Source organism: Dasypus novemcinctus, chromosome 4, assembly GCF_030445035.2.
Source record: "Dasypus novemcinctus isolate mDasNov1 chromosome 4, mDasNov1.1.hap2, whole genome shotgun sequence".
Taxonomy (NCBI): domain Eukaryota; kingdom Metazoa; phylum Chordata; class Mammalia; order Cingulata; family Dasypodidae; genus Dasypus; species Dasypus novemcinctus.
This window is the reverse complement of record NC_080676.1, coordinates 11,842,946-11,863,782: the sequence shown is the minus strand read 5'-3', so window position 1 is coordinate 11,863,782 and position 20,837 is coordinate 11,842,946. Positions and strand designations below refer to the sequence as shown.

Sequence of the window (20,837 nt, the reverse complement as noted above, 5' to 3'; positions counted from 1 at the left end):
CAAAGAAAAGAGAGTTTCTAATGTCTCCTGAATGGGCCTCATTCCAAAGCTCAAAGATAACCTAATGTCACGTACCTCAACTCCTGTAACCCCGTGCTTCCGTCAGCATTGCTGGGATCTGCGTGTGCGCGCGTGTTAGAGTTTGTCTTCCTCAAAGGGATCCTCAGAGCAAGAGATTTCCTAAATTCAGGAAGAGAAGGTATCCATAGTGTGGGAAGGTTAGAGGACTAACCTTCCCAAAGGCAACCAGGACTCCGAAAAACACACATGACAACCAGAAAGGGCTGCTCTAAGGGGGCATTCCCAATGGGAAACCACCCGCCTTCCCGTAAGTGCCTCATTTCTGCAGAGACACAGGGCATTCCTCGAAATATAAGTGCTTGATTAAAGCCCTGCTCTGAAGCTGCGGCATTGTCATGAAGCAGGGGCAGTGCCTCCCTGGTACCGCCGCAGGGGGAGCACTGTTCTAAGAATAGAAAGGAACCTTGGGGGGGGGGGACCGAGGGGAGGGAAACTTTGCAATAGCTTTCTCGGTGCTCCAGCAGCCAGCAGAAAAAATACTAGGAACTCTGAAGGGCAAGTGGTAGGAGGGCATGAGTAAATTGACTTGGGGATATTTGAAATGTATTTCTAATACTTATAACTTCTCAGGGGACCTAGTGAAAAACGAATACTAGCTAACATTTATTGAGTGCTTATTATGTGTCTGGAACTGTGCTAAAAATAGTCTCTATTTTTACCTCACTGAATCCTCTTCTCCATAAGGTCACTATTGTAAGTAATTTCCATTTTATGGATGACAAAAACGAGGCTCAAAGAGTTTAGGAAATATGTTTAACGTCTCATAGATAAAAAATAGCAGAGCTGGGATTCAACCCCGGAGTGTTTCCTGTTCACCACCACAAAAAAATTATAATAAACAGAAGATCTGAAATTACAAAGAAGTACTAAGGAAATTATTACGATCTCCAAATAATTACCTACCCAGCTCTAACATCACATCTTGTGACTCCTTTTTTTTTTTTTCAAGATTTATTTATTTATTTCTCTCCCCTTCCCTCCCATCCTGGTTGTCTATTCTCTGTCTCTATTTGCTGCATCTTCTTCTTTGTCCACTTCTGTTGTCAGCAGCACGGGAATCTGTGTTTCTTTTTGTTGCATCATCTTGTTGTGTCAGCTCTCCATGTGGATGGCGCCATTCCTGGGCAGGCTGCACTTTCTTTCGCGCTGGGCGGCTCTCCTTATGGGGTGCACTCCTTGCGCGTGGGGCTCCCCTACGTGGGGGACACCCCTGTGTGGCAGGGCACTCCTTGTGCACATCAGCACTGTGCATGGGCCAGCTCCACACGGGTCAAGGAGGCCCGGGGTTTGAACTGTGGACCCCCCATGTGGTAGACGGACGCCCTAACCACTGGGCCAAGTCCGCCGCCGTTGTGACTCCTTAATAACGAGAATACCAAGGCACAAGGAGCTGGAGCCTTGCTGGAGCTGAGCAGCATTCACAGAAGGCAGCCCCGAAGGCTCCCTCCGCATGAGGGCACAGCAGGCGCCTTCCTCTTTACGTTCACCCTCAAGAACCGTCTCCCCAGGGTCCACACTGCCCTTGGCAGTGCAGAAGTGACCGTTCCTGTTTCCCAGGGGGAGCCGCCAAGGCTCAACTTACGATGCACTCCACCTGCCATGTGAATTCTGAGGAAGCGGCCCAGGACAGAGACGGTCAGTGGAAGGAGAAGACATGGAATGGAAATTTCCTCCCCAAAGCAACATGGGGGCAGGCACTGGAGCAGGGTGTCTGCTCTGAGCCAGTTCTCCACCAGGCCATGAAGCCCAGAAAGGCCTGCGGTTAAAATCACCCTGAGCTGACGGGGAGCTTGGGTCTGGGTGGTGCTGCTTCTAACCAGAAGGCCACGGAAAGCCAAGGCCAGTTCCAGGTGAGCAGCCACATTGTTCTCCAGAACAGACTAAGCTAGACCAATGGGTTTCATCTGGATCCAGTGGACAGCAAAGGTCCCTGGAAATCTTTTGATCCTGTCGTGGAAGCAGAGAGATTCCAGGATCGTGTGCGGAAGGCCAGGACGCAATAATATTCTTGGAAAGGAAAATTTATTTACGACCCGCCGGGCTCCTGAACTCCTGTTCAGAAACCTGAGCCCCGAATAGGATCTTTGCGTTTCTTTTATAGAGATGATGTAGGAGTGGGGAGTCAAATGGTGGTGTTCATATGCAAAAGTTAGTTTTATTAGTTTCTTAGAGTTTGGTCTGAGTATCAGATAGGTCTTGAGTTAACACATACTCTCTAGGTAAGCTTGAATTAACACATTTAGCTTATACACACAGCCCAGGTTATTTACGAAGAAACACACAGACCGCCCCCCCCCCCCCCCAGCCAATATCAATCCCATCGTGTGTTTGTAAGGAAAAGCTTCCAAAACCCAAGAGTAGGAGTGGGAACAGTAGCGGTAAGAGCAAGGCTGCATAGCTCATCGTTGCAGCACCTCCACTCCAAGGGTCCTGCCGGAGACCAAGTACGATTCTCCATATTTCTAGACTGCTGGTTTTCAGGAGATTGTCAAAATGCAGATCGCCAGGCCTCATCCCAAGAGAGGCCGGCTTCAAGGGCACAGGGCCCCGGAATCTGCATTTTCAGAAGCACAGCAGGAGATTCTGATGCAGATGGTCAGGTGACCACACTTGGAGAAGCTTGGGTTTAGACTTTCTCCTGCATTAAGATCTGAGGCTGTGGCTCAAATGAACTCTCAGGTTTCCTCCAGCTTCATGATTCCAGTATTTTCCCCTGTTTATCTTGTGACCAGTTGACCTACTTAAACTGGTGGCCTTGGCATCCTAGAATTACCTCCTTTCCTTTAACCTTTGCAACAAATTCCACTGCCCTTTCTCTGCCCCTGGATTGACTGTCTGGATCCCAAGAGGCTAATACTTAGAATTATTGTAACATTTGATAGGTAGTTATCACTGATAAAACTCCCAGTATGAATAGAATAGCAAGGATACCACTTCATCAGCCATTAGTCCACCCTCATTCTTGATACTTAATCATTTCTGACCAGAGTTTCCTAACTCAGCGCCTCTAGGAGAGCATGGATGGGTTTCAAGGCATCTGGGAACGCTCTGAAATGTCATGTGAAATAGTATGAAAAGATAAGATGAGCCCATGGGCATTTTTCCAGAGAAGTAAGCTCATGGCCAGAGAAGGCGAAGAACCATTTGAAGTTTGTGTTCATAACGCTAGGCTACAGAGTTTGAACCGTGGACAGTTGTTAGTCAGCTTAGGCAGCTCACACAAAGATGCAGTTTGAAAAATCTTGACTAGACCATGTCCCTATTCTTTAGTAAGGACACTTAATAATCATGAAGAATAAAAGATCAAATAAAATACAGTTCCTGAAGGATTCTAAGAAGATGACAATGCTGTCAACAGCATGGTCTTTCAAGTTCCACATCCTCTTATAAAAACCAACAGAGTAGGGAAGTGGACTTGGCCCAGTGGTTAGGGCGTCTGTCTACCACATGGGAGGTCCACGGTTCAAACCCCGGGCCTCCTTGACCCGTGTGCAGCTGGCCCACGTGCACTGCTGATGTGCGCAAGGAGTGCCCTGCCACGCAGGGGTGTCCCCCTCGTAGGGGAGCCCCACGCGCAAGGAGTGCACCCCGTAAGGAGAGCCACCCAGCAGGAAAGAAAGTGCAGCCTTCCCAGGAATGGTGCCGCACACACAGAGAGCTGACACAACAAGATGACACAACAAAAAGAAACACAGATTCCCATGCCACTGACAACAACAGAAGCAGACAAAGAAGAACACGCAGCAAATGGACACAGAGAACAGACAACGGGGCGGGGGGTGGGGAAGGGGAGAGAAATAAATAAATACATCTTTTAAAAAAACAACCAGTGGAGTAATGAGAGGACAAAACAAACAGTCCATGGACAAAGTGTTCCCACAAACACCAAATTAAAAGTGGGTGGAGACAAGTTGCTGCTACAAGCATCCGTGCAGGAGAAAAAGGGGAGCAATAGGGTAGTGTCTGGACAGTTGTACCCCACCATATCCAATAGATACTCCCTGGAAAGTGTAGTTGAGCCAATTTGAAAAAAGCATCTGAAACTGGACTTGTGGCTGGCCAGGCAAATGCTGCTGTCCCTAGTAGGAATGAGTGACAGGCCCCAGGAAGGAGGAGGTAAAGGGGCTGCAGCAGTCAAGTCCCTCGGGAACTCTAAAAACGGATCTACCAGGGCTTCCTTCCAGGACAGGACCTGACACTGCAGAGAAACTGCCTGGAGTGGAATCAAAACTGAGCAGGACATAGACAAGAGCCACAAAAGAAAGACAAGGCCCAAATCAGCTGGGGAGGGACACAGCAGGAAAGCTTGGCAAGCAAGAAGCCATGCTTGATGCTACATGAAAACAAGGGAGGAGGGAACTCAGTGAAGTTGGAAAGACTTTCCTGAGCCTGCTTCTTCTATAAGTTCAAGACAACTAATTTCACATAAAAATGGACAACAGAAAAGAATAGAGTCAAATCCCACCCAGAGTTATGATAAGCAAAAGAGAATAAATCGCAGAATGGTACCCCTACAAGCAAAGAAAACATACCAGAAAGACATGCCCATGAAACAGATTAAAAATTGTAACATATGAAAACAAGTTAGAAAGACATTAAAGAAATGATACCAGACATGAAAGAACAACATAAATCAGAATTAGAAAAACTCAGAAACTCCAGAAAGAAGTAAAAAGAAAAGAAAAGAAAAGCACTTCAGTAATGAAGACTAAATTAGGTAGACTCCAAGAGCAAATAAACAAAACCTATAAATGCCTTAAGAGAGAGGGGTGAAAAGGAAGAAAAAACTTTAAATCTAAAAGAAATGAGGAAAGAAATAAGAAGTTGAGAGGAAGTGGCAAAATATTGAAGATAGGCAAAGATTGAACATCTGGAAAATAGGGATCCCTGAAGTAAAGCAAAGTCATGAAACTAAAAACTGTAAATCAAGAAAAATTTTCTGAAATAACAAAAATTTGAAACTGCATATTGAAATATCACATTGCAAACCACTGTGTTATCAACCCTGAACAGGTAACACCAGACAGTTTTTACTAAAATTAATGAATGTTAAAGGAAAATGAAAAATCCTTTGGGTATCTAGGAAAAAAAAACCAACATGTGATTTATAAGGGAAAGAAAATTAGATTTTCACTAGAATTTTTTTGTGTCTGTTTTGTTTTGTTTTTCTGAGGTACCAGGGCCAAGAATTAAACCCAGGAGCATGTATGTGGGAAGCCAGTTCTCATTGAGCCACATTGGCTCCCTCACTAGACTTTTCAGGAGCAATTCCTTATGTCAAAAGAAAATGGAATAACATGTTTAAGATACACAAAGAAATTATGAGCCAAAGGTAATATATCCAGTAAAACTGACTTTCAAAGGATAAAGGACACAAAAGTTACTAATATATGAGAACATAGAGAATATTATTCCCATGTGCCCTTCCTGAGAAAACTACTGAAGAACAAGCTTCAGATGATCAAAACGAATATATAAATATTAAGTATATAGTTACCTGTAGAGCTAGGACAGACCAAGGGGGAGAGAGCATAGTATGCAATGGCTATATGTCCTGGCAATGCAGATATAGTATAACCATCTACAGTTGTACTATAGATTTTTTTTAGTGGGAGGTCAGAATGAAGAGGGAATATACAAAAGAAAATTTCATTTTTTCAGTAATTTTATGGTGGTATTATCAGTATTGTTATTCTAAAACTACTATGTGTGTAATATAGGATGAAACCAATGAATAATTATGGAAAAATCTAATTCTGTAATTCCCTTGTCCTTGAGAACCAGAAACTCTTGAACTAGAATTGTAAGTATCCATTGGAATTCATGAACTATATTGCCAGTGATGTGCTGAGGCTGGTGAAGCCACTTGTGCATGTGTCTTCCCAAGTCCACACCACCTCCTGGGACTTCACATTGGTAGCTCATAATCAGCCATGGTGGAAGTATTTAGGTCATGAAAACTGGGAAATGCTACAAATCAGGGCTTTTTTTAAGAGAGAGAAAGCAGATTGTTAACTATTTACTGGTACTCCATTACATATGGCAATCCTCCATGTCCAGAGTATGGTCTTGAAAAAACCATTTCTCACTAAAAGACACCAGGGCATTTTGGAGAAATGGCTGGTTCCAAGTCTGAAACAGGAAATATACAAGATGTGCCTAGAACAACTTGTCATAAAGGTAATAAGAAAGCTACCAAAGATATAGCATCACGTCAAAAGGGCTCAGGAGGCCACTTGAAAAGATTCCCACTGACCAAAGATGGGTCATTTGATGGCAATCAAATACATTTAACTCCATTAGTTCATAATGATATTTAAACAAGGGACCAGTTATCTTCAGAGAGTGATAGGAAATCAATTCATTATCTTGAAAACTGGTGGAGGGAAAGAATCAGGCATTTATTCTGCCTTTCTTATGTCAACTCTACCATAGAACTTGATCAATCTCTGAATCCAGCTGACAATTTCCTGGAAATTCCAAGGGCAGGGTAACATGGTAAGCTGTGAGCTACACATGAGTGTGCAATCAGCAAAAATCCAGACTCTGGGAAACTCCACATGTCAAACAGCCCAGGTTCTTGGAAGGAAATTAAGAGAATGGAGGAGAAATCTATAAAGTAAAAGAGACTTAAATGCCATAATATATTTTTTATTAGGCAAGACTAAACTGTAGTGTCTAGGGGTGTGCCTTTGGGCAATAAAACTACAATATAAATTGAATAAGTAATTAGTGTATAAATAAGGATACTGGTTACTTGTGGGGGGAGGAAAAAATTGTAATAGGGATGGGACACCTGGACGGGGCTTCTGAGGGAGGTGGTAAAGTTCTCTTTCCTGGTCTAGGTGGTGTTTGCCTTATAATTCATTAAGTTATACATTTGGTTTTTGAGGTTTTTTATATCTTTCATTTTACAAAAAAAAAAAAAGATTTTTCAAATAATAATACCATTCTTGCCCACAAGGAGCTAAGAGTCTAAAGAGAGAGATGGCGAGGTAAACAATGATCTTCAAGACAATGTGATAAATGCTATCAAGTAGTCATGAACACATTGCTATGGAAACACTGAGGTGCTGGACCATTTTTTGGCCAAGGCATGTCTGAGAAGGCTACTGGGCGGGAGGGACACACTCACCTGGTCTGGAAGGATGAGCCATTCACCAGAAGGACCTGTGAGGAGCAAAGCTCAAGGGGCCAGGCTGAAGGGGTCCCAGTCATTCCTCGCTGGCTTACTCCTGGAGGTGTTTTTCTGGTGTTTATCACTTCAGTGCTGCTCCTTTTTCCTGTGGCAATTTTCTTTAAGATGGCACAGGTTAGGACTGTCAACTAAATAGGCATATGTATGTGTTTGAGAAAGAGAGAGAAAGAAAGGAAGGGAGGGAAGGAGGGAGGCAGGGAGGGAAAGAAGGAAGGGGAGGGAGGGAACAAGGAAGAGAGACAGAGACAAAGATGGAGAAAGGAGAAATAGAAGCAGTGGGGGAAGAGAGAATACCTCATTAAGAGTAAACTAGAGTGTTTCTGCCATTTCCTCCCTTGTTTTATAACTTGAACTTCACGAGTAGCCTGGGAGACAGTGCCATCTTGATAGGTTCTCCTTGAAATGGAGCAGCTGTTGCAAAGGCGGGACCCCACACCCAACCACACGCTCTGCAAGTGCCCATCTGGTACTGAGTTGGAATTTCTCCCTCGAGCCAGAGAGGACAGCAGGATTAAACAACTCAAAGAAGAAGTCTCTTTGGTTGAGTTCTTAAAGATTTCCTCTGACCAGAATCCTAAATACCAGCTCAGCACAATGGTTCAACTTGTACTTAGCCAAGAAGGCAAGATGGCAAGCGTTCAGTTACAAAACCTGACATATCCAAAGGGGAGAGGGAGAACACATTCCGTTTGTTAGGCTGCATTTTCTAGGAAACACGCATGAAGGGTGTGGTTTGGACTTTACAATCAAAGAGTGAAGGGGTGTATACAATTTTGAGTATCCTCTGGTAGCTCTGTTCATGGATTGCTGTGTAAAGAGCAGGGTGGGGACTCAGCAAATGAATAGCAAATGGTAAGTGGTTATTCTGCAGAGATGTGTGGCATGGAGGGCAAGGTTGGCTTCCACTCCAAAGATGTGCTCCCACATTCACTGGGCACTGAATCTTGCCCATTTCTGGTGGCAGGATGGCACTAGAAGCTAAAAAGCACTCTGGAAATGGAGGCAAGCATCGATTAGTAGAGAATTGAAAAGCCATCTGTTTACATTTCTTGATCTGTAAAATGGGACTATATCACCCATCCTATGGCTGTAAAGATAAAATAAGACACGTGGAACTGCTTTTTAAATGAAAAAGCATGGGAGGGAGGAGTGTTCCCAAAAACTCTATGCAGAGATAAATGTGCTTTCCTTCTTTATACAGCTGTGTATTGACAAGCATTTTACCCTTATAACAAGACCATTTATCCAGCTTATACATACACATTCTCCCAATAGGCACAAGGTCTTCCCCTATAGGCTGAGATGCAGTGCCTCATTAATCCCTGCCCAGGCGTAGCATCATCCCATCTTCATCTGCTTGCACCCCAGGCAAGAAGGAACAATGGGTTAGGGCATCAGATACGTCTGGGTTCTTGACAAAATGGGTTTACCTTATAGCTATTCTCACTCTAAAAGTGATGGCCTTATGGACATAGAAGACCATATTCTCCTGTCTTCCTTTGTAAGCTCTGAAACTCATGTGGAGGGCAGTATTCTGGAAACAGACCGCTGTGTTCCAAACTTGCCTGATGATCAGTCACCAGAGGTGCAGGCTGAAAATACAGAGTCTCCAGCAACTTTTGAATCAGAATCTCCAGGGGAGGACTTGGAAATCTGTATTTTCAACAAATGGCTCAGATGATCTTCAGGATCAGGCAAGTGTAGAGAAAGCCAAGACAGAAGCTAGCTCCACAAGTCTCTCAAATTAGACATTTGAAGAGGGGCAGAGAAGGGGGGTGGGTGCAGCAATGACTCTTAGTGCTCTGGAAAGGATGAGTATTCAATTGTGGAGCTGGACCTTTGCTTGGGTATTTTGCTTCTCAACCTCCAATGCAAGACCATGTCACACGAGGCATAGGCATGAGCGCAATATGCACCCATTGGTTGGGCAACGTACAATGGATAAAACCTGATGATTTTTAAAATAGCAAACCAAAAACAAGCTAACAAAAGAGAGGGGGTGGGGACTCTATGTTACCAGGTATTTTGGATGTTAGTTTGGCTAAGCACTAAATTTAGCTCTGGACCTTCTGATAGTTCAGACCAAAGGGAAAACAATGCATCTGCTAATTGTCTTTCCCATTTCACACCTGTTCAGTTTTGGGCATCGTTCCAGCTTTTATTTACATCTCCTGAATGAAATGAGTATTCTCAAACTTCTGCCCTGTAAAGATGAGAAAAGTCATTATTCCTTTCCCCTTCCCATCCCTGAGCTTAACATTTGCCTCACCACATGTCTAGGTTATTAGAGAAGCTAAACAAGCTGTACCAAAAATACCCAATAGGGAATCTCCCTTTCCAAACATATACTAGAAGCTGGTGAGAAAAATAACATATTTTGCAAAATCTGCAGTCGGAAATTTTTTTTTAGATCAAAAGAGTTTTCTTCCTTCTTTAATAATTCAAGTAACCCTGGAGATCCAGCCGCTTTCCAGAGATTTCTCAGTGTTTTCCTTTTCTGGCTGCCAAAGCAAATACTAGGCAATGGCTTGCTTAAACAATGGGAATATTTTGGCCTGCAGCTTTGAGGCTAGGAGAAGTCCAAATCAAGGCATCATTAAGGCGATGCTTTTTTCCCGAAGACTGGGGTTCTGGGGCTGGCTGCCAGCGATCCTTGGTACTTGGCCCCTCTGTCACATGGCAATGCACATGGAGGCCTCTCGCGGCTTCTCCCTTCTCTTTCAGGTTCTGTTGAATTTCAGCCTCTGGCTGCTTCCTCTGAGGCTTTTTCTCTACCTGTCTGAATTTCATTCCATAAAGGACTCCAATAATAGGAATAAGACCCATCCTGATTGAGTTAGGCCACATCCTAACTGAAGTAGCCTCCTCAAAAGATCCTCCTAACAATGGGGTCAAACCCACAGGAACGGATTAAGTTTAAGACCATGTTTTTCTGGGGTACCCAGCTCCAAAGCACCTTACTCAACAATGAAGAACTCGAAGCCACTGATTCCCTGATTCCAAAATGATTAACCAGTAAGGCAGGTCCTGTTACTCAGTGACGACAGCCCAGTGTGGTGGAAGAGCCTCTGGTCGTGGGCCCAGCTCTGCCAAAACCTGGCCAGCTGGGTTGCCTTGAGCCTTTTGTTGACCCTCTCTCAGCCCATTGTCTTCATTAATTCAACAACAATTTCTTGAACATCTAAAAATGTGCCAAGCACTGTGTCCAGGTGAAGGTGACAGCCCTGCTCTCAAGGAAAGCACAGCCTGGAGACAAAGGATTGTCCCATTCCAAAACGTAATTGTTAATTGCCTGGCCTGAGAGTTTCTTCTCCTTCCCTCACTATTTTGGCATTAAAAAAAAAGTGAGTGAATGAAGGAACAAATGAATGAAGCAAAAAGTTATTTTTAAACCCCTTTCTTTTATGCCGTTCCCCACCCCTCTGGTTCCCAATAATTCAAGCCCAGGAGTTCCACCTTCATCTTGACCTTTCTGAGCCTGTATCCTCAGGAATACCTCATTCTTCAGCTATAACCTGCTCCATTTGTTCTTCCCTACAGTTACTCAGTACCTACTTCCATCACTCATACCACCTCCGAATATGTTCCTATACCATAAAATACACAAACATCCATTGAGCACCTAGTAGATGTCATGCACTGGGCAAACCAGGATGTGAGAGAGCACAGCCTCTGCCCCACATCTACCGTGGCTGTGGATGGGCCTTTCTTGCACGTTCCATTCACAGCCACACAGGGCTAGCCTCATTCTATTATCTTGCAGCTACTGAGATGCCAGAACGGCCAAAACTTCATGACGTGCTTCCCAGGATGTCCACATCTTCCCCACATCTTGTCCACCACCTCATGCTAATGAAGGGGACCTGCACGAGTTCCCTGGGTTCTTTTTGCATAGTGCAGAGAATTGGGGTCCACACCAAGGTTTGATCACACAAGGGAACGAGTTAATTAAGCCAGCGGAGGTCTGGAGACAAAGTCTCAAATCAACCTCCCTGAACAGCAGAAGTAGCAGCATTATATTGGCTTGTGTAGGGGAGGAGTTCAAAGAGCTGGGTTAGAAGACTGACAGGTGGGGAGGGGCTGCATCCTGTGCACGCTCTATAGCACTCCCTGCTTTAACGTGCTTGGTCATACATTGCATGTACTGAAAATGGGATCTAAATTCTGCCCAGAGGTGGACAGTTTACTATTACAATGAGGGACCGTTCTGCTAAGTTCATGCTACTGCCCTACTGAGTCTGCTGAAAACTGGAAAGCCCTAGTTTGTGGGTATCTAGATTTTGCAGTTAGCTTCTGACTGCAGCTACTAACCACACTCTATTTTTGGTTGGTTACTATTGCTTCAAGGCTAAGATTAGCTTAATGTGGCCTAACAGAGGAAGACAGAAGTTGGGTGGGGGTAATTCTTAAAAGTGGTCCTTACACTGATATACCATACATTCTTTTAACCCAATTTGCTATTTTCGGTGTTGTAGAAGCTTAAATTTTCCACCCACTAAATAATCTGTGAATCCTGAAGGTACCACATCACCAAATGCCTGAAATGACATTCTCTCACCTTTACCCTCAGTATCATTTCTCCACCATTATTTGAACAATTATGGAGATATCAGTTTCTCCAGAAAGTTTTGTTGAGAAAATGATTAACAATAAAAAATAAATAGCATTTGTATAGCATGTGAAAGTTTATCAACCACTTCTAGGCATATTGTGTAGGTTAATATTCTCAGTACCTGAAGCAGTAGCATCCTCAGTAAAGTGACAGGGCTGACCTTTACACCATCCCAGAGCCTGTCCAGATGGGGCCAAATGTCCATTTGGTCCAGGCATGACAGGCACAAAAAGTTACCAATTTAACTTTTAGGTGTGAGCTCCCATGACATCATATATAAAGTCAAAAGATACATCATAGGGATTAAAAGAAGAAATGTTCATTATATAACTCCAAATTTGTGTTTTATTTTGGTAACATTATTTGAGCATTTTTATGTTTGAATGTACTGAGAACTTCAAACACTTAGCAGTCTCCCAGGTCTTAGCAGACCTTCCTTTTTTTCCATGACATTTCTAAAAATGTTGCTTACTTTCTGTCACTTTTCCACCTGGAAAGAAAATTGGCTGATTGTCCTTGATTTTTGCTCCAGTTGTACGTGTGTATTACCTGCTTCACCTCCCTACGAAGGCATTTTTCATTGACCTCTACGGACCGTAAATCCTAACAGGTCCCCGTGTTCTCACTTGCCGTGCCTGAGAGGGTGTGTAGCTCCCCAGCAGGGATGACGTCTGCGTGCTTTTCCTTCTACAGAACCACCTGGTCACAAGGCTTAATTCTGCCCTGACAAATTCTTCTCTGCTAGATGGTAATGGTGGATTCAGAGAGCAAGGGGAGCCTTTCTGGATTATTTAGACCTTAATTCCTTCATCCCTAAAATGAGGGAAATAGCCATCTATAATGAAAAATTAATGGAAGACCATCAGGGGCTTTTCAGATTTGTAGATATAATTACAAGATGTTACTACAAATGCCAGGCTCTGAACTGTAATCTCTTCCCTATCTTTAACTGGGCAAAGAGCTGCCCATCTGAAAAGAGGAGTCAAGTTTTCCTTTTGCAGATGGAAATTATATACTCCAGCATCTTTTCAGGCGCTCTCCTCACACCCTACCCAGGCTGCGTTGGCCAGCCTCCTCTGCTTTGCCGTTGCCTTGGTGGGGAATGATTTGTAGGTAGAGACAACCAGATTCCTGGCCGCCTCCTGGTGTGCCCACACCCTCGTTCATGACGGTGAAGAGTGGGGTTGTCCAACTATGGAAGTGCCCCAGTGGAGCCATCTCCAAGCTCTCCTATCCCAAATGCCAGGGTGGGCACTGCCAATCTCCACAAGCTGACCAATGTAAACTGCTTTCCGTTTTTCCTATTTCCCTATTTATTATTGTTTTTCAGAAGGTTGATGAGGTGAAATATTCTTCAACAGAGGAAATAATATAAAGCTTAAAAGTCATTTCTGATGGAATGGTGAAATAATTCCACTACTTTTCTTTGTGAAAATAAAATAAAAAATTAGGTAACCTGACAAAGCCTCTGGGGATTTCATTATTGATAGATTGGAGGGAAACATAAAGGTTTTAGATGAACAGGTTTTTCTTTTAACTTGTTAGAGCACTTTGGGATGAAAAGATGAGAAAGACAGGTGCTAGACAATAGAATAAACCTGGCACCAGCTTATTTACATAATTTTGTATAGCGATGCATTGATGTATGAAGTATAAAGTGACTGTGTTGAACAGTGAAAACAAAGTATTTTGGAAAACAAACTATGTTCACCCCCCAGCTCTAGAATAAGTCAGCATTTTATGAAATACCTCTTCCTTCTTTGTGAAAATTACTGGTGGTTTAAGCTGTGGGTGCTGTTTTAAGAAAACACAATTTTTCGAGCTATTGTTTAGAGTAATTCTTAAGAATGCATTTTCTAAGCAGATGAGACTTTGAATGGGGACTGGGCTGGGCAGAGGAACACTTAAAGCACCTCTTTCTAAAGTTCACGGTCCATTCACCATTTCTTCACGATTAAAGGCTACAAGAGGGCTGGATGTGGGGCAATTTTTGCAGGCCAAATTGCTACCTCAGTGACAGAGCAGAGGATTTAATGTTGAACATAACCGCCTCCTTCACTGCGTGCAAAGAGTTTTTGCTGTCTGAGAAACTAACCAGCTAAATCCTACCTAACTTCGGCAAGAATTCCTTAACAGGGCTCACAGATATCTGAAGCCAATCTTAACCCACTCTGGTCCTCCGCTGACCACGACGCTACCTGAGTGGTGCAACCCCATTTCCAGGCTGCTCACCAGTCCTCAGGCCTATGGGGTGAGTAAACGTCCAAGTGTGGGACAGGCTTGGAGAATACTGGCAAGCCCGGGAACCTTGGGGGGCTATGACTTCCCACCTCGGAGAAGAAACCTTTTTTAAAATGCCTTGCACCAAGAAGAAGCTATTTCTCTTTTCCGTTGCAGCTGATCAAGGCTTATTCTTTTTAAATATGCGATTTTTAAAATTGTTACCAATATTTTTAACCATAAAATGGACTCAGAAAATGTAAAAGAAGTAATGTGTCCTCACAAAATGCTATGGGGGAAGGTTTTGAATATTAGGTCTGCACTTTATAGCCCAGGGGAATGAATAAAAATCACTGAGAAGAAATTAGAAGCAGTACCGACAGATCAGGGGATTGGAGAAGTGCAGGATCTTAGAATTGGCCATTCCTTAGAGGCTGTCCAGTTGGCCACCCTCTTCCATAAACTTAGAAAAACAAGGTATCAGTTATGTTCAGGCCACAACAGCCTAGGGCAGGGGTTCTCAAAATCTGGTCACCAGAACAGTGCATTGCATCACCTGGGAACATGTTAGAAACGCAGATTCTCAGGCCCTGCCCTAAAAGCTCCGAGCTTGGGGCGCTACAGCCTGTGTTTTAACGAGCCCTGCAGCTCATGCTGGCGTTAGGGGTTATTGGCCCAAGGTCACCGCACCAGAGTTCATTTGACAAATAATTTTGCATGGCCCTTCTAAAGCCAAGGGAAAAAGACTTGAGATTTTCATTCTTTCCATCAACCTCTGTTTGAGGAAAGCTGTATTGACCACATCTAGCTAGTTTCAGCCATTATTCACCAGGATTTCCAACCATTTTTAGCCTCATGACAGCCATCCCAGGATATGTGCTGTGAAGACACAGTCTTAAAGTACCGGGTAACAGAAGCTGTGTTTGGACAATCTCCTGATTCACAGAGCTGTTGGAAAACCAACGCTGCAAATTACTGACGTCACAGGAGTCGGATTACTCCTAGCTCCTCTCAACCCTACTGGGTACCAGTGGAGGAAATACCCATCCAACTCCATCTCAACTCCCTTACTCTAAAGAGGTGTTTAATTAGGGTATGCTCTCAAAATGCCCTTACCCAAGGCTTAGCGGCTCCTTATGCCTGTGCTATGAGGCGTCATGTCTTGGATGCTGACTCCGTGACATGCTCGCCACGCCCATGGAGATGGGACAGGTAGTTTCTGCTCTAGGTGGAAACTCCAGCCAAGCCAAGAGAAGGGCAGTTGAGAAGAGGAAAATGAACGTGCCTTTTTCTTGCACTGTAGGATGCTCTTGGTTTCTGCCTTCTTCATAAGGGATCTCTCTCTTTTCTCAAAATCCAGGAACAGCTGAAAGAGGATGATGTGGAATGCATTGTGAATCAGGACGAGCTGGCCATGAGTTACCAGGAGCAAGCCGCCTCACCCTGCAGTCCTCCGGCAAGGCTGGGCCAGAAAGCATCACCCCAGATTCCAAGCAAGGACAACATTTATGAGGGGGACCTTGGCCTCGGAAGCTATGAACTCAAGCTGGAGCCAACGCCCGGGCAATCCCAGCTGAATTAATTGGCATGAGCAGTGCGAATGGAATGAGTGCAAGGCTCACGGAGGAATACCAGGCAAGCTGACGAGGCAGTGTAAGGGAGAGGCTGGGAAATGTATTATAAGAGCACAAACTGGAGAGAATCAAAACCTTGTCACATGTATCCTCTGGTGCCTGGAAAAATGAGAATTTATTGTCGCGGCTTTCTATTATGCAACCGAATTTAATTTTTTGACAGCAGCCATTTTTATTAATGAATTGGGTGGGGCGGGAGGGAGTGAGGAGTCTAACTGCTGGAAGGATGAAACATTTGTGTTTGTGTCTGCATGGTGTGTCTTCTCCGGACAAAGCTTCCCGGGCCCTTCGCTTCGATTTGGGATTTTATTCCCTTCATTGAGGAGAGTTCAAATATTTTCAAAAGGGTTTCTGAGAATAAAATGTTGCTCCTACGTGAAGGGAATACCCAGCTTTAGTAAGTGAGGAGTCTTATGCTTTTAAGGCTTGGAGTCCCACTTGTTCTAAAGGACCCCAGGGCTGTGTGCAGAGCTCAAATACGCGCTCCCCACCCACCACGGACAGACAGAAGCCAGGCGGCGGGCAGAGGTGCTCTGCACCTGCTGGCCCACGCTGCTTCTCCCATCTGTGGAAGGGACTGGTCGCAGCGGCTGAGCTTGCTCACGGCAGTGTGGCTTTCCAGCTTGTAGAACCCCTCCCAGGGGGTGCTGATTTCTTTTCCCCGTACCACGTTTTATCTGACTACGGGCCTTCCCACCTCCACTCGCATGCGTCGCTTCTCGGCTCAGACATGGGTCCCTCCGTGTCCTAGGTACCGAGAAGCCCCAGCACAGGGGGCTCTCCACAGGGCAGGAGCCCCCGACCAGCCGCCCGGCCTTCGATTCCAGTTCGCAGCTGCTCAGCGGTGCAGGAAGAGCAGCCTTCGGGGTGGCGTGCCCCCTCCAGGGGAGCCAAGGCAGCACCCCGAGAGTGGGCCCCTCGCAGCCCGCATTCAGGAGACCAACACGGCAGCTTTTAATCCCTCTGCATGACCCGTGCCTTTTAAACCCTAGAGATACCTCAAGCCTGGCTTCTCTTGAAACACAGATGTTACTATTAGATGCCAAAAAAGCAGGCTCCAGTCTTTGGGGCCCAGGCCAGGGCGAGCCTGCCTTCGAGGGAGGCAGGAAATGACGTCTTTTCTGAAGCCCAAAGCCTGAAAATAACATCTGCGCCGCTGACAATTCTTTGGCCTTAAACGTTAACCATGGTGGTCTCGGGCACACTGCTGGGCACGTGGATTTTCTCGCTTTCCGAACAGTCGGCTCCAGTGGGCGCAAATTGTTTTGTCTTCAGCTAAGCAGAGACTGATCACTCCAAGTAAATAAGGCAAATGGTGGAGCATGACGTTTTCTAACTTGATGTAATAAAAGTTTGTTATAAAGTACGGCTGTGTTGGCAGATGCTTTGCGTAGGGGCATTTTTTCTGCTCTTGCTGAGTGGCAGTTCTAAGCTCTTGCGCTCCAAGGGCCAGGAGATGCAAAGGTCCTGAGACCCATTTAGGAATGGCCATGGGGGCTTCAAGGACCCAAGAGAGCAGAGCAGCTTCGGGCTGGGAGGAGGCACCGGAAGAGCAAATGCTGCGTCAGGCAGAAGGCGACAGCCTCCGCCTTTTACACTGCAGGTGACCACAAATCAGGGAAGAGATCCAAACCTATGGAAGGAGGCACTGCAAGAGAAAGGAAAGAAAGGCAGAAAATAAGGATCCAGCTCCTTTCTGCCCCATGAAAGGAAGAGGTGAGGGCTTGGTTGTTTCTTTCTTTCCCTTTGTGTGGAGAAAGACACACCAAAGAAAAAGAGAACATCTGCCCCACTCCCCAAAAAACCCACATTGGGGCAGCAGGAGTGGAGGGAAGGGAGAGAAGTAGGATCTCCAGGAGGAAATGAGATGGAGCGAGGAGGGTGCACAATCTGAATCAGCACCAACTCACTCAGAGGGGTTAGCAAAAATAGCCCCTGCCCTCCCCACCCCCCAGCAAAGCCCTCTTCCTGCTTAGAAAAAAGTTTCTTTCCACCTGATGGTTCCAACGTAACCATTACAACAAGGAAATGGGCGGCTGTCTAAGCTGGGCTGGGCGCCTGGACCGAGGTGACACCAGGTAGGTGAGATATTGTGAGGTTGAGGAACGTGTGCCCTACCCAGTTGGTCAACATGCTGTTCCAGATCCCAAGTGATCCCCAGCCTCCCTCTATTTGAATCAGCCCAGGACCCAACAGAGACTAGCAGCAATTCATAAGACCAAATTACCTTCATGTTCCTGTTGTGAAGGATAATAATTTATAATCTTAAGCAATGCCCTGTGCTTTGATTAGCAGCATCAGGGCTGTGACTCTCAAACCTATTATTTACTGCCAGGGTCTAATGAATAATAAAGGTAAAAGCTTTATTCAAACCACTAATGCTTCCACTTGTTATTAGCACTTCAAAGAAGACTAATTAACGAATTGACTCATGATTCTTCCTTGAACTTCTTGCCACCTGTACATCACACACACACACACAATTCTACTCAGGGGTGCAGCTAGAGCTTCTAAGGTGCTCCCGCTGGTACTCGGGCATGCCTGAGCAAGCCTGACGCCTGGCAGTAAATGCCATCAAACTCTTCATTCATGAAGGCTCTAGAAACTTCTCGGAAGGTAATTCGTCAATATACATCAAAACTGAAAATATAAATGCCCTTTGACCAATTTCATATGCAGGGCTTTTATTCTAGATCTGTGAGAAATTATACATATGAAAGCTATTTATTGAAACAACTGAGATGCCATCCTGGTTAAATAAATCATGGCTTAGCCATCTCATAAATGATCTCTAAGATACGCTGTTAAGTGAAAATGGCAAGGCGCGGGACAGTGGGTGTGGTCTGACAGCATTATGGGAGGTTACAGCCGATAATGGTAACATGGTTGCCTCTTAAGAACTAGGGTGGGTGGCGGACTTGGCCCAGTGGTTAGGGCATCCCACATGGGAGGTCCACGGTTCAAACTCCGGGCCTCCTTGACCCGTGTGGAGCTGGCCCATGCGCAGTGCTGATGCGCGCAAGGAGTGCCCTGCCATGCAGGGGTGTCCCCCGCGTAGGGGTGTCCCCGAACAAAGTGCAGCCTGCCCAGGAATGGTGCTGCACACACGCAAGCGGACAAAAAAGATGCAGCAAATAGACACAGAGAGCAGACAACCGGGGTGGGGGGGAAGGGGAGAGAAATAAATAAATAAATCTTTAAAAAAAAATTAAAAATAAAAAAAATTTTTTAAAAAGAACTAGGGTGAAACTTGACTTTTTACTTTCACACCTTTTGTGTTTCATACACTGTACATGCATTATTTATTCAAAAACAAGTAATAAGATTTTTTTGAAATAACTCATTGCAAGTACTGGGTTATTATATGAGATCACATAGTATCTGGGAAATTGTTATTTTTCACCATGATCTTTTTGAAGTCTTGAGAATACAAAGTATTCCAACAGCCTCTGCATCTATAGCTTCTGAGTTCATTTATTTGTATCGTTCAACACATGTCAATGCACACTATGTGACAGGTCTTTGATATTCAAAGCCAAATGTGATTCAGTCCTCTCCATCAAATATCTAGTCAGAGAAGACAAACTGCTAAAGAAATAAACGTATTCCCTATGAGCTATCAAAATATATGACAAAGCCATGTATAACTGAAACAAAGAGATCAAGAAAATCTGTGGGGAGCAGATGTAGCTCAAGTGTTTGAGAACCTGCTTCCCATGTACGAGACCCTGGGTTCGATCCCTGGCACCTCCTGAAAAAAAGAGAAAGACAAGGAAAAACAATTCTCACTGGGGAGCAGATGTAGCTCAATGGTTGAGCGCCTGGTTCTCATGTACAAGGTCCTCAGTTCAATCCCTGGTCCCTCCTCAAAAGAAAACAAAAAAACGGCACATTCAGTTACACTCATTTTTCAGGGCAGGTCAGCTCTAACGCTAAGGGTGGGGGTGGTGGTGAAGAGAAGCAGAAGAATAACCTATCAAGATGCCTCCCAATATTGGCCTTCACTCTTTTCTTCATTTGGCTCAACAAATATGTATTAAACCCCTCCACTGTAATGACTGATAGCCAAGGTTAGGAAGTGCCCGTGTCAGCATCGCCGATGGGAAAAATAAAGATGGTACAGAAGGAGTAATGACAGGGTCCAGAAAGACATTTTGACCAGCCTCACCGCCTCATCACACGGTGATTAGTTTTAGCAGTAGGGAGGGAGGAGAGAGGAAATCCCACGAGCCAGGCCGTAGGTAAAGGAGGGATTGGACCAGCTGAACTACTGCACATCAGCCTCCTCATCCATGCCCTCCCCTTGCCCCAGTAACCAGTCAGCAGGGGGAAAGCACCGGAGAAGGACCTGATGCAAGGTATCAGGGCAGCTTCCTAACGTGGCCTAAAGCAGCTCCAAGTCACACCGTGAAACCCACGATCCCATGTTGGCTTTTCAGGCAGCCCTGAGTTAAGTGAAATTAACAAGTTACCCTCCTTCCAACCCCATTCTCCACTCATCGTGTTTGTGGATGGAAAGCGTTCATGATAAGTTCATTAAACAGAACTGATCGGCATTCAATCCCAGCTAGTAGAACATGCTTATATTTAGCATCGTCTCCAGAAGGGAGAGGGGAAAATAACAACAGGAAGAAAAGGAAAAAGTATTTAGCCCTTTGAAAGGGGCCTCACTTTTCCGTGTGTATCTTATTTCATGCTCATAACAACCCTGGAAACTGCATGTTATGAGCCCCTCCGGCTCTGGAACCTGGAAGAGAGATATGAAGGGCTTGGCCTAAGAGCACACTGTTGGGTAATGGCAGAGGGAAGTTCTGAACCCAGGCTGCACACTCCAAAGGCTGTGATTTTTTCCTACTATACCAGGTTGCAGGCAGATTCAGCCCAAGGCTACCGACCACACTAAATACCTCTGGAGTCGCAGCCCAGGAGGCAGGGAACCAGGCAGATGCTCCCAGCCTCGTGGGGCTTACAGTGGCCAGGCAAGAGCCTGGAGGGTAGTCAGATGCAGAGCGAATGAGATGCTGCCCCTTTCCTTCCCCTCCCTTCCCTTCCCACCCCTCACTTCCCCTCCCGCCCCCTCCTCTCTTCTATA

The 20,837-nt window shown here is 45.1% G+C and overlaps 1 protein-coding gene across 1 annotated transcript in view; it reads left to right on the top strand.

Moving 5' to 3' along the window:
• SLC9A9 (solute carrier family 9 member A9) overlaps positions 1–17,111 on the top strand; it is a 615,414-nt gene extending 598,303 nt beyond the window's left edge. The window contains exons 15-16 of the mRNA XM_058295117.2: positions 14,037–14,142; positions 15,472–17,111. Coding sequence (XP_058151100.1) covers positions 14,037–14,142; positions 15,472–15,693 — 328 coding nt within the window. The 3' untranslated portion in view covers positions 15,694–17,111. The remainder of the gene's footprint in view (positions 1–14,036; positions 14,143–15,471) is intronic.
• The last annotated feature ends 3,726 nt before the right edge of the window (positions 17,112–20,837 follow it).